This window comes from Mastomys coucha, unplaced genomic scaffold (genome assembly GCF_008632895.1).
Source record: "Mastomys coucha isolate ucsf_1 unplaced genomic scaffold, UCSF_Mcou_1 pScaffold16, whole genome shotgun sequence".
Classification (NCBI taxonomy): Eukaryota; Metazoa; Chordata; class Mammalia; order Rodentia; family Muridae; genus Mastomys; species Mastomys coucha.
Window position 1 is genome coordinate 65071201 of NW_022196898.1, and position 14699 is coordinate 65085899.

The 14699-nt window shown below is 36.1% G+C and overlaps 1 protein-coding gene across 1 annotated transcript in view; it reads right to left on the bottom strand.

Moving 5' to 3' along the window:
* Positions 1 to 14699, bottom strand: part of Plppr4 (phospholipid phosphatase related 4) — a 38661-nt gene that overhangs the window by 6634 nt on the left and 17328 nt on the right. Inside the window, exons 2-6 of the mRNA XM_031375291.1 lie at positions 12038 to 12223; positions 7000 to 7129; positions 3634 to 3829; positions 2093 to 2150; positions 1197 to 1370 (exon numbers count right to left, since the gene is read on the bottom strand). Coding sequence (XP_031231151.1) covers positions 1197 to 1370; positions 2093 to 2150; positions 3634 to 3829; positions 7000 to 7129; positions 12038 to 12223 — 744 coding nt within the window. The remainder of the gene's footprint in view (positions 1 to 1196; positions 1371 to 2092; positions 2151 to 3633; positions 3830 to 6999; positions 7130 to 12037; positions 12224 to 14699) is intronic.

Here is a 14699-nt window from a genome sequence, read left to right on the forward strand (position 1 = left end):
AAATCCGCCTGCCTCCGCCTCCCAAGTGCTAGGATTAAAGGCGTGCGCCACCACCGCCCGGCTTTGTTGTTTGTTCTTATTTGTCACCTGCATATTGGCTCTTTTTCACACTGTGACCTGGCAATTGTGCATGCTCTAAATAACTACAGTGATACTTCTATAAGTAAGGTCTCTGGCTTACAAAATTTAAATGGCTTTTCTGTCCTTCACACACAGTTATTTAAGTGCCTTTTGATTCAAATCCAGCCCCTCAAATACCTTTCTAGAAATCTACTCTGTTGATTATTTATCTGGTCTACTGAGTAGGTTGCCATAAGTCTTGTCTTCCAAACTACAAATTTGGCCTTCATTTCCCATTCCAACATTTCCCTTCCTATGCAGCTGTTCTTTTCCCAAGTCTGTCTATTCGTGTGATAATCGCTTCCTCTTGAATGGGATTTCTACTCTCTTACCTTTACCATATCATTTCTGGAAACACTTGCTGATGTTCCATTGGCAGTTTCCTATTCTATAGAACCACATTCTGTTACTAAGCATGTTGTAACCATTTATGCTGAAGCTTCTGTACTATGAGACTAAGGGATGCATCTTTTGCTTTATGGTGGATGACATGGGGAGATAATGCATATTTAAGATGAATGAAAGGATGCATGCATGGCTAGGTTCAATAGGCACCATCAGTTTCTTTATAATGTAGATACTTGAAGATGTTTAGCATGTTTGAGAGACAGCATGTTCGAGAGTTGAAAAATGATAAAAATTTCACTGTTAGTTGGATCATAGCTACATTCAGCAAAGTTTGCATTTGTGGTGTTGGGAAAGTTATAGCAACTTTCTCCAAAAGTCCACTGTTTCTTCTTTTTTTTCTCTCCACTTTCCTCACATGTAAAATTTCAATATACATGATATGATTATATACATATACATATACATATACATATATATATATATATATATATTGCTTGCTTACTTTAAGACTGAAATACAATGATGCTCTATTTGATTCTAGCTCACAAGAAGAACTAATTAAATCATTTTATTGGAAGTAGAGTATAATTTGGCATAGAATGATGATGCCCCTTATGATTTTGCTTATGAATATGAAATACATCACAAGTAACTTATTGTACAAAATATCCTATGCAAGCCTTTCCATATTAAACTGTGCTTCACCAAATATTAATAATGTTATTTACCAAATACAGTGCGATTCCTCCTCCTATTAAAAAGCCACAATAGACATCGACTGGATGGTTCTTATATTGAGTTATCCGTGTTAGTCCGCAGATGATTCCACAGATGATAAATGTGAAGACCAAGAGGGGTTTCAGGAGCTTAGAGGAATCGGTTAATGTGGAATTGAAGTACATCTTTAAAATGAAAGAAGTGAGTTAAGTGTGCTAGAAAAGCCACTGTGTTAGAAAAGTCTAAGTAAACAAAAAGTTCAACTCAGATGTCTAACCGATACCCTTGATGTAATGTTCACCCTTTCCACTTGTCATGGCTTAGTTCTCAGCCAGCAGAGGAGGGGAATGCATGATGCATTCACAAAATGAACAGCAGAGCTCTCTTGTAATCACAGGAATGTTTGAAAAGCATCGGAGCAGTATAGATTTCGCCAGTGAGTTCTCATCTCTCTCTTATATACCACAACATTTTAGTCCATTTGTCTAACAAAAGAGTCCACAGACTGTACCAATCAAACACAAGAGCTCTCCATTGCCTAACACTTATCAAATTGACAGCGACCTATAATTCACCACTGTTATATAAATACTGAAAACTGTGTTCCTGTCTGGTTTTCTGTACATTTAGTAAAAGTGCTTTGGTTTTAGTTATTTTCATGTATTTCATAAATATCTTCCCACCAAGTATTGCATTAAAATGGCCCAAGGTTAAGCATGTATTATGACTATGAAAAAATTCTTTGATTTTTATCTTTTTTTCCCTAAGTAGCATCTGATAACTGCTTTAGATGCTATTTGTATTAAAGGGAGGCAGAACTAAATTGTAATCAGTTACCTGAAGGAAAACATTCATTTCTCAGCATTTCTAAAGATCATAATTTAACAAGAAGAAATGCGGTACTTACGGACACATACACAGCAGCAAAGGCAGCGAGGGTCGCATGTTGGGATGGGAATGACTTTCTGCCAAAGGAAGAGAGCCAAGTTATGAATCTTAGTCTGAGCGTGCTGCCAGCAATCATCTCAAGAATGCTCAGTGAGATGGTCAACTTGAAGCCACAAAGCAAGAAACTATAACCATAATTCATATCTAGTTGACTGAGAAAACCAGCGTGATTTATTACCCTCAGGAGTATTGCTGGTCACCATTAGCATTAAAGAATAGTGGTGATGTACTTTTCAGTAAAAATTAAAGTGAAAGGAAGTAGAAAATAGCTATCAAGTTGGCAAAGGAACATGCAAGATGGAGTCTGTAATGAGTTAGAAAATGGTAACTACTCTCTGGTTACAACAGAGAGAAATATAGCAGTTCACTGTGACAGTTCATAAAATGTAGGTAGGGCTTTGTTGTTTTAAACTTTTATTTATGCTCCAAGATAGCTCCATTACATTAAGTCATAAAATTATTTTTCTATACGAGTAGGTCTTAATGTACTTTTATATTCTAAAAATGTATAAGAAAAGTCCAGTTTTAACAAATTATTTCTCTGCTTAGCCCACTGAAACATGACTGTTACCTCTAAAACTACAGAGAATTTTCTTAAATTAAACAGCATAGGGAACAAGGCTCATTTACAACAGTGGTCATGGGAACACACACACAGCAAAGGACACACAGAAAAAGAATTAGAAATTTCTTTCAATGAGAGAAAAACATGGAAAAAAGAGTCATTGACATACTATTGCTTTTCTAATTATTTGGTGGCTGGGATTCAGCACAAACAAATGTAGGAGAAATGAGAAAGAATACAGGATATGGTTCTTTAATGTAGATTCAAAAATTACTGAATGGTCCATGGAATTTGCTTCCATGAGAAGTCACTAAATAACATACAATTTTCATAATATTTGTTTAGTGCTCTGCATCTCTTTACTTATTTCCTTTGAGCTTCATAGGAACTTAATCTTCTCTTTAAGTTTATTTTATTTCATTGATTGAAAAGAATTCAATGTAATAGTAGATTTTTTTGGAGTTTTATATTCTTAACTTTCTGCAATGTAAGCCGTTTAACATTCTTGTGTTCATCCCAAGAAAAGAGATGTTATTGCAGATGTTACTCCTTCACATACTTCAGAAAAGTAAAATTTTACTTATTTTTTTTTAAATAAACGATACAGAAGAGGCATAACACAAATTTTTGGCATTTAAGATAAATGAGTCCAATATAGATATTGACTGTTGGCTGTAAGGGATCACTGATGTCATAGAACACAGTCAAGGATATCCTGTAGCAAGACTGTGAAAATGAAATTTGGAGACTTTAAGGGAAGGATTCAGGAAAATGCCACTAGCCTATATCAGTGTTAAAGTCTCCGAGGAGATTATTGCATTGAAAATGTAAGTAAAATAAAGGTCGTTGTGACTAAAACATATGATGCTTAGACAGTACAAGGATGGCATGGCAAAAATATCAGGGTGGAAGAGTTTTAGAGTTCTGCTTTCAACCTGCCAGTGTTGATAACCGTAAGGTCAGATCCTGAACAGATGTCTTCCACGATGTAGGAGTTTTCTTTGCAGGATACATTCAGAGAGGTATAATTTGGCTTGCACACAGTCAGGAAGTATGGTGCCTGATATCCCGTGGACAGCTGTATGATATCTGTAATAAGAGCCGTGGAACACAGTCCAAACACATGGACACCTAGAAGCGAATGGAAAACATTGTTACCAACTCACTGGCTGGAGAGGGCTTTCCGTTCGTGTTAACAATGCTTATCGTACACTGACATGTGACCGTATAGAATGCTGCCGTTTTCTCTACTATAATTTAAGAGATGATATAGAAATTTTCTGAACTAAGTTGATATTTAAGTTGATATTTAACGTAATGCACTGAGAATTCCCCAAGTAGCAAGCATACTGCAGTCACTCTTGTTAATTAGTGCATATCCTTTATATATAAGTATTTATTTTTAATTAAGCGTGTCTGTGTGTTGGTCTGTGCACCTGTGAGCAGAGATGTCTGCCAAGCACAGAAGAAGGTGTCAGATTTTGAGAGCTGGAGTTACAGGGAGTTGTGAGTGGCCTGATGTGGGTGCTAAAAGCCTGAACCTGGGACCTCTGCAAGAGCAGTGTGTGTGTGTGTGTGTGTGTGTGTGTGTGTGTGTGTTTAACTGATGAGCCATGTCCCCAGGGTTAATACTTAATACGGTTTACCCAAGCTCTCTTGTCATCTACCTGGGGAAAGTTGAGGAATGATTAGAGAGGGACAGGGTATGAGAAATGTGGTAGAACTAAAATGCTACTAACTTCATTCTCTTTGTTTCGTGATCAACTGAACTTAGGCCATCTATGTGATCACAGGTTTGAAACTGTTCATTGGAATCTGGTGGATTTGCAACTAAGGCAACTGCCCCTAATGATCCCCCAATAGCTAAAGTTTAGCAATGTGGAAAAGAACCTTTAGGGAGGAGGGGGAGTTGACAGGGATGAGACGGAGAGGGAAGCAAATGAGGAGGTGAGAATAGTCAGTCTGCATTAAATATAATGTATAAAATCCACAAAGAAGTAATATAACAAAAGTCATTTAAATTTGTAATATGATGTACACAACCAATTAAAAAATAACTTAAAAGTTTCTGAGCATTTCTGGATAATTCAGCCTTTTTTCTCACCATGGTCTATCACCCCAGGAACAGTTACTAAGCCCTCCAGAATCCATCATCTCATTCTCTGTGAAGCACAATCCTGCCAAGAGTGCTAACTAAGCAAAGACGAGGGTAGGCAGGCTTTGTCTTAATAACCAAACAGCAGTTACAGCGTGCCAAGCAGTGGGAGCTGCCTTATTTGGTGACGATGTTCTATATCTCCAGCCAGAATTCCACTTTTATCTTCTGGGACCAATCATAAATTACGAAGCCTCGAGCTCTATGCCTGTTTGAAATCACTGACTTGGCTCATCTTGTGAGTAGTTCCTTCTAAGATGCAGTCTAGCACTTGCATTTCCTTGCAGCTTGTCTTGACTCCTGCATTCATTCGGACTCAACTGCTTGACTTCTGGTTCATGAGTTACTCACAGCATCATCCCGAGATCCACCCCATCACCACCTCCAGACCAGCAGCACTAAACTGTACACACCATTTTCCTTTCTTCTTCTCTAATGATTGTCTCCTAATCAGCACAGCCCCAGTGGCATTGACATGGGGGATTTATGACACACAAAGCTGATCTCTACATGCCACTTCCCAGAAGCATGAATAAGCTCCATCCCTTTTTCATAAATTAATGTGTAGGTGTGTAAGATGTGCAATTGTGTGAGGATGCTCATGGAGAGTAGGGGAAAGTGTCAGATCCTCTAGAACAGGAGGTACAAGCATTTGTAAGCTGCCTAATGTGGGTTCTAGGAAACAAACTCCTCCAGTTCTCTGGAAGAGCAGCAAGTGATCATAACGACTGAGCTATCTCTCCAGCTCCCTAGGATTTGTTCTTAACACTGTGTACCATGGATCACTGTGTATTGAACTCAATGATCAGGCAGTGTGGTCTGAAATGTGCATGGCCTGGGTAAAGACTGAATAGAAAGAGAATCAACTTATTTTATCTTTGGAAAATGGCACTCTCCGGGCCCAGGGAGGATGAAGATGCTGAGAACATTTTGGAGTACACACTCCCTTGTCCATAGCATTATTTTCCATTACGGGAGCATTTATCTGGACTCAGCTTTGGGTCTTGGAGTTCCATTTTCTTGCCTCAAATGTTGCTAAGAGGACTACTGGCTTTTTAACTTTATCAATGTGATTGTAAAAAAGGTAACTTTAAAGGGTAGAGTTTGGGGAACTATTCAGAGCCAGTATTATTTTTCATCATGAGAGAGAAGATTTAATTTAATTATTTATGAGATATTATTATATGAAGGTACCAATTTCTTTATGCTGACATGCTAAAGCATATAAGGCCAAAATAATGTAAGGAAAACATAATTCAAGGTTAAAATAATGTAATATATTAATATAATGATTAATATAAGGTAATAATTATATAAGGTAAGAATATGGTGGGATGAAGATAAAACACTCAGTTTAGTGTCTGGTATTGTGGATAACTGTTTAAATCAGTGAAAATAAAAGTCCGTGGTGCCAACTACATTAGGATGATCCCATACTACTTGTTATTTAGGAATTAGTATGATTCAGAGCCTGCCTAGTCAGGCCTGTAATTTTCTTATAGACTTCATTAAAAATTGTAAGGTGAAGTGGGGAAGAGACAGATTCTAACCAAGAAAAAAATAGCCATGATACAGCAGTCTCTTGTGGCATTTCCAAACAGGATGATTTCAGGGTAAAGCCACCAAGAAACAGACTCACTTATGGGAATAAATTAATTTCTCAAGCATTGTCAATTAATGATGGCTCACTGACACTTATTCTCCATTTAGAGCAACAAAAAAAGGATAGGGTGCCACACACTGTAATTCTAGAACTTGGGAGGCAGAGTTAGGAGGCTAAGGAGTTCAAAGTCAGCCTCTGCAACTTCATAACGTGATGCCAGCCAGGGCTACAATGGAACTGGCCTCTACTCTTTTTTCTTGCTCTGGAAAAAATTGAAGCCTAAAACTTACACTCTATGCTTCAACCAGAGTTTGGCAAAATACCCTGAATATCACAAAACCAGGGCCGTGACTCTAAAAAACACATGTTCAAGAGAGAGCCTAGATTTTGTTTTTTTAAAAATAGTTTCCTGCATAATGTAAAACTCATCACATACTGAACGTATACATCTAAATTACAGCTTTAAGGATATAATATCTGTAATTAGATACAGCATTTCTCTACAGAAAAGCATTTCCATTCTTTTTGGCTCCTCACACCCACCAACGAATCTGACGGCTCTTCTGAGAAAGGAGTTGAAGTTGCAGCCTCCAGCATTGATGTTAGGCTCCAACCCAGTTCCGTTTCTTCTCTTGGAGAGGCAGCAGAATAGAATCCCTTCACCCACCATGATCTGCAAAGGCCACATAGTGTCAGCAAGAATATCACTATACCTACACATTTACACATAGAAACTATGCTTCATTCCTTCATATCAACAATTCAATTCACTTCAGAAGCCCAAGCAATTTATCCTAGGGATTTAGCAAGCCATGAAAAATAAGCAATTTGTGGACTGTAAAGGGATCTGGCTGGATTTCATGCACTCCTGTATGTTGACCAGATGTGTGAAAATATCTCAGAATTTCAATTTGATTTCAACAATCAGCCTTTAGCTTTTTGTTCATCACACAAAGTAATTCAATCAACTGCACAGTGACTGATTCTACCCTAGCTTTGAGAATCTTGACATCAATGCCAAGATTATCTTAGAAAAATCAAGTAAGTATAGAGTTAGGATTAGAAACATTTGATAAGCAGATTTGGTCAAATAAACAATTTTTAATTTAACAGGAGGAAGGATGCATAGAAAGCATGTCTAACTATAAAGGTACTATTGATTATAGTTATTCCACACCCATTTCTGTACAGGTAGAAGTATGGCTTGCATTGGCTAATGTATTAGACACCACTCACAAGTAGCTGCCAAAACCCAGAAATGTAGGCACTGCAAATGAATTTAATATTTAATGTTAGTAGTACTATATTAAAAAGAACTTTTAAACTAAATATATTTAGACTTGAGAAAGACACATGGTGAGTGGTTATCTTATTGGAGAATGCAGATGACAAGAGAGTCTATACAACTGGGGAGTCTTTCTGAGTGTGTGTGTGTGTTTACAATAGATAAAGAACCATACAGTAATTAGATCAATTAGTAGATAGAGAATGCATCAGGAGTATTTTAAGGTATAAACAGTGGGACATAGCATAGTCCCACAGCTGCCGTAGGACTTTAAGAAATATAGCATCAGTGAAGGAATTCAAAGTTACTTAGGTGTCCTTCTATTCAGGGAGTTTTCCCTTTAGGTCCCGTACTATATATACCCTAACATGAATTGCATCACCTTCTATGTAGCTCCCTTAGTGCCTTATCTTTCTCCTTAGAGTAGCTTTATTGCATCGCATCACATGCTACTCATTCACTGAACTGCTTGTCCTTAGACCAGGACCCTCCAAGGGAAGAACTACTTCATAGTTACCTGCATTTTTAGCATCATTCCTGAAAATATGGGATTTGTGTTTATTACTTTTATTGTGCTAACTACCCTGGAAAAATGAGTTGCAACTTATAATACAAACAAGATTTGAGTTTATGACTTTTATTTATTAAAAAGATTTCAAATATTTAAGAGTATTGTTCCCAATAAATTGAAACAGGATTTCAAGAGATTAACATTATCTATGATACAGAAGATCATGCCACTTTAATGATCATGAATGGACTCAGTATTGGATAATGGTTAGGGTTAGATGTATCTGGGTGAGCTTCTATGTTCTCATTAAAGTCTTTTATTTGTTTTACAAAATGCTTAAAAATTATAGCTCCCTTAGTTATCTTTAGTTGTAGGTAATGTGGTATGCATGTCATGGTAATGGCTTAATTCATATACAAATTTTTCATATAATATTCCTCAAGGAGTTGTGACAGTAAACCAAACATAAATACTGCAGGGTACGGTAACACTTTTTTAAAGTCAGTGAGTACAGAAATCATGGGGGGGGATTTATCTCTATTAATCAATACTGAATTAACTATGTATACTTTTTGGCTGATATTTTTCAACATTGTCATTTCAGATGAGATGTAGAAATATACTAAGTTCTCTGTTGTGTAGTTAGCCCCTCTCCTTATACCAGTCTGCTGTAAAATTTAAGCCAAATGTGTCTTCTTACTTTTCAGGAAGATCACAATTCTGTAATAAGTTTATTCAACTACAAAGATGAAAAGAAAAGCAGCATCTTTGGTGGTCAGAGATTAGAGTCTGTTCACATTCACTTTGAGGAAAGGGAAGGAGGAAGGGCTTAAGGAGGTAGTTGCAGGAAGATTATAGACAGAATTATTGTCTTCTCTACTTGCCCCCACACACTCAATGCTGAGAAAAGCACTTGTTTAGGAGGAGGCCTTAAAAAGAGAATGAAAAGTGAAATCACAACAAAACTAGAAGAATTTAATATATATGGCAAGAATCAAGTGCTAGACTCTGTCATATGTCAGTGATGCCAAAGCTCATCTCAATACTGTTCTCTCGACGTCTATGAACCATTGTTGAAGAAAACACATCACTGATCCCTTGTAGGCCTTTATTGGATAGGGGACCATCTCGAATCATAAACAGTTCCTCATTTGCTTCTCTTTCACCAAGAAGCATAAAGGATGGAGACCCTGTAGAAATGCCCCAAGGAAGGGAGTGGCTCTGGGCTCCCCAGACCTGCTCAGTGAGAGGAAGGGTAGTAGACCTCTATTGATTTCTCAGGTCTTCAAGCCCCAAAGCCCTAGGGAGCATCCCTAACATGTGTATTGAGAGTCAAGAGAAATAGGAAGACTATGATGAGGCCAAGGTCCTAGTCCCCAGATCATGCAACCATGTCAGAAGAGGCAGCATAGTGTGATAAATGATCCTGATAGGGAATAGCAACTGAGAAAAGTTTTCTGGTGTGATAAGTTTAAAACAAATGTCTTTTTCTGTTATGGTCAAATGGCTAAACAAAATGAGGGGAAGGCACTACAGTGGAGGAAATATCACCCATTACAAAGCTTTCTCAAAAAAAAAAAGGTTTTAAAAAAGCTTTCTCTCTCTGTTTCCACGTATATTAATAATAATTCCAACCCCCTTGAATTCACAGGAGCTCAAATAACATTAATTTACAAATTGAATGAATTAGGCTTTAATTATTTTACTGAAAAATTTTATTCAATGTATTTATAGCATAAATAACATATTATTTACTATAGGAGTAATGCTTTGAATACGCAGTAATGGTTACATTAAAGTATAGAGTTTAGAAGGTCTTCAAAAAAGCTTTTAAAAACTGCTGATGTACCAAAACTCAAAAAGCCAGTATATGAGAGAATTTCATAAAAGGTGCATTTAAGCATGCCTTTTAGTTTAATAATATTTGCCCAACATTTATGAGCATGATGAAAGGACTAGAGATGAGCAAGGGTTATTTCTGTTGTGAGTACACACCATCATCCTCGAAACATGTTTCTTGTCCTTCGGCTAGTAGTGTGGGGGTAGAAGAAATGGCAGCAAGACTTGGATATGGTTATTTATTAACATTTTTACATAAAACATGTTTTTGTGATATGTATTAACACATTAAAACAACTGTTTTATAAATTAAATAATACTTATGAAATAAAGTTGCCAACCAAAGATAGGTAGATAAACTAATAGTTTTTGTAAAAGAAACATAAATAATCAATAAATGTTTTTAAAATTGCTCAGTATTCCTTGCTATTAGAAAAATGAAAAGTAAACCTACTTTAAGATCTTACCTTCTCTTAGTCAGAATGGCTATCATTAATTTGACAAGAAAAGTTGGAAAAGATGTAGAAAGTAGAAAAGACTTATTTAATCTTGGTGGAGGTAAAAATTAATATAGCCATAGTGGAAGTCAGTTTGGAAATTTCTCAAAAATTAAAAAATAGAACCACATAACTCCAATATTTCACTCTTGGACATATACTCAGAGAATTCTGTGCCCTATCCAAGATATATTTGCACCTCATTGTTTATTGCTTCCTTAGCCACTATAGTAATGAATCAACTTAGTTGCCCATCAATGGAAGAATATACAATGAAAAATTATATGTATATAAAATGGAATACCATTCTGCTCTAATGAAAAATACAGTCACAAAATCTGTAGGTAAATACATGAACTTAGAATGTACAAAATAAGCAATGCTTTACAAGCTCAGATAGAAAAAACTGCTTGCTCTCAGTCGTATGCATGATCTAGCCAGTAATATATAACATACATAACCAGAATTCAATAAACAAGTGTATATGTGGATACAGTATATCATGTGCAATAAAGAACAAAGAAAGCTAAATAACAGGGGTGAAGACATGCTGAATGCAACAATGAGTGTACATTCATTATGAAAGAAGATATAAAATAACTTTTATTTTTTTAGTTTTAATCTGCCATGACATTTCCATTTTTGGTTGTAGATAAGTTCATAAAAGCATTACTAAATGTATGAAACAAAAATGTGAAGCTCCACCTCTGTTCTGATCGGCTATTGAAACTGTAAGAAGTTCTTTGAGTTGTATAGTCTTTGGTCTGGCTAATTTTAGTGTGTGATTTTCCAATAATACATGTTTTTAATATAAACTTTAAAATAACCATGCTTTAATTTAATTCACTGAGGACTTTCTATATATATGTTTTATATATGTTTATATATATAAAAAATGTAAATACCTGTTATGAATCTGTAGGATCTCATTCTGTGTATCTACCTATCCATATGTGTGTGTATGCATGCATGAGAGAGACGCCTTACTGCTCAAAATCAGCATAAAGTGTTACTTTAGTAAAAATGAACCTATAAGTGTTATCAAAAATTATTTTTGAGGAGAGAGACTGTTGGGTATATAATTATTTGCTTTCAACTTTCTAGAATCCAAATAGCAAACACATGAAAAATACACCATTTACAAGTGTATCAGCAATTTAACAATACCTATTAAAAAGAATTGTGTGATTACAAAACCTTTTTCATAATGGTATATAAATGCAAGCAAATTGTGTATTCTTTTTAAACTTTACATGCTAACCATGTTAAGAAATCAGTTACATGATAATGTCAATATATACAACATATCCTACATAAGATCTTCCAGTTGAAGGGTTAGATTTTACCTTTTTCCTTCTTTGTTCCCCCCCATGCACATTTAAACTACACAAACTGGATCATCTTTTGTTCTTTGGGACTGAACAATACAACCTGAGGGTCGATTCTTACCGTAATTGCAGGTCCAGCAAAAGCCAAGCTAAGCAACATGAGGAATGGTATGGCCTCCTGGGTTGGCTCAATGTACGGCATGCTAAGACTCCTGTCATAGCAACTGAATCCAGAGTGCACAGGTTTGAAGACATCTGTGAGTTCCAGGAAGTAGAGGCTAACCACCGATGATGCCAATATAGGCAACTACGGGACAAAGACACAGAGCATGCTCTACTTTTGTAAATAGAACAAATAGAGTCAGTACACATTGATGTTTGAAACTGATGGAATTTCGCCCTTCTCTCTTGGCCCTTCTGTGGGCCAGAATAAAATAGTCATAACGAGCTGTAGAGTTGACATTCACAGAATGCTTCCTATTTATCTGTCTTACCAGGCTGTCCTCAGCCTGCCATCCTTCACCTAGCGATGCCATCTTTCTCTTTACTTACCAATTGTCCCATCCGTTCCCCTCACCCATTAACACCCCCCGGAAACTTCTGGGAATATTCCAGTTCATTTCCCTTCCCAGCTTAAGCTTCCTGTTGGTTGTCATTCTCACCTGAACCAAATCCAAATCCAGTCCACCAAGAACAAAATCCAAGAGCTACATCATGGATTTGAACCTTTGTCAATATCTGGCTTGGCCTCAGTCTCCGACTCTTCTAGCGACACACTTCAACCACCCCTCAACTCTGTGCTGACCACACTCAGATGCTTGCCCTATGGGAGTCAAATGTACTTTTGCAAGGTCCTTTCCATCTCTGCCTCCTTCCTTTCTTGTCCTCTCCCTAGCTCTTTGCATGAAGGGCATTTCTCTATCATTAATGGTACTACCAAGTGTCCTCCAGCTATAATGGCCTTTGATCCTCCTTAATCATCTATCTTGATTTTTCTCAATAGCATTTATTAATCAAAATAACTTGGCAATTAACATTATGCTAGTACAATTAATAATTAACTTATTTAGCTTTCATCTATAAATTATTACTAAAATAAACACTTAAGGAAGTGAGAATCTGCCAATATTATTTATTACTGAGTCCCTGAAGCATAAAACTATTACTAGCACATTTTAACACCCAATACATCATTTGGTAGTTTTTAATGGCCAATAACAACTTATCAATAAATGACTAACTGAGTAAATGTTTAAACCTTAATGTATTACAGTAAGTAGATTGCATTATCACATTTAGCAAATAAAAAGAATGCATGCCAAGCAGTGAAATAAAACTTTGGATTGCAGTAGCTTATTTTTATTGTAAGAATATCCCATGTTTTATTTGAGAAATGTACTGAAAATTATTCATTGTTTATCTGAAATTTTAATTTCATTGGCCATGTGTTTGGCTTCCTTTAGATTAATTACAATGCAGTTTCTAACCGTTTGTAGAGAAGACCCATCTCAAAAGTAAGACTGATAGTGACTGAAGAAGACACCCATGTCAGTCTCTTGCCTCCACAAACATTTCCCTCCCGGATAGACATGACTACTTTTTCAGTTTAAGGTTTTGCTGTTTATGAAGTATTTACATAACCAAACCATAAAGATTTTTATGAGAATACTATTAACCAGTAATTATTTCTGGTTATTTGTTTAAAATATAAATATGCAAGGTGGAATCACACCTTCTATTTTCAAGAAGTCTTTTTATGAAATGAAATGGGGCATTAGGCTTATTGGAAAGTTTAGTGATGAGTGGTGATTAATTTATTTTGTCTTTCTGGTTTACAAGTAGGTGGTTTTTACCAAACAAAATATTGCATTGAAATATTTATATCTTTTCTTATCTATTATCATTTGGAGACTCCAAATAACTGGTTATTTCTTCACAGTCTTCTGTAATCTGGTGTATAGGAAAAGTAACTTTTCACCTTGACCAATAAAACAGCTCTTCCTGGTATGTGTGTGTGGCTAAAATTTTCATTTCAATCTATGTTAATATACTTCATTTTAATTTAGCAAATATATCACTTCTTACATGCCAGATTATATTGTTTTGGCAATTGATTCATTGATTTTTAAATCACTTAATGTAAATATCATCATGACAGCAGTCATAACTGCAAGTGACCAAGTCAGATTTTGAACCAAGCTCATTTCAAATCTTAATATTAAACACTACTCTATTGTCCTTCCCCCAAATTAAACAGAAATAAACTGTTCATATAATGACGTATGACTAGCATCAGTTTAAAAGATTACTGTTAGCTTGTGGTGGTTCTGTATTTATTACTTGGTTGAAGTATGTATTAATTAGTCTAAGTGAACTTTGTCTTAAATGTGTTTTCTATAAAAGTTGAAAGATTTTTTTCATTTAAAATATAGTTAATTTATATACTTTATACCAATCACAACTTCCCATCCCTCCTCTCTCTCTAGTCCCTTCCTCTCACTTCGCCTCCCCCAACCCCTTCTCCTCAGAGAAAGGGATGCCTCCCATGGATATCAACCAGCTTTGATTTATCAAGTTGCAGTGGGACTAGGCATATTTCCTCTTGCTGAGCCTAGATAAGGTAGCCCACTTAGGGAAAAGGGGTTCAAAGGCAATCAATAGAGTCAGAGACAGCTCCTGATTCAGTTGTTAGGAATACCACAAGAAGACCAAGTTGCACATCTGTTACATATGTATTTGGGGCCTAGGTAATACCACTTATGCTCTTTGGTTGGTGGTTCAAT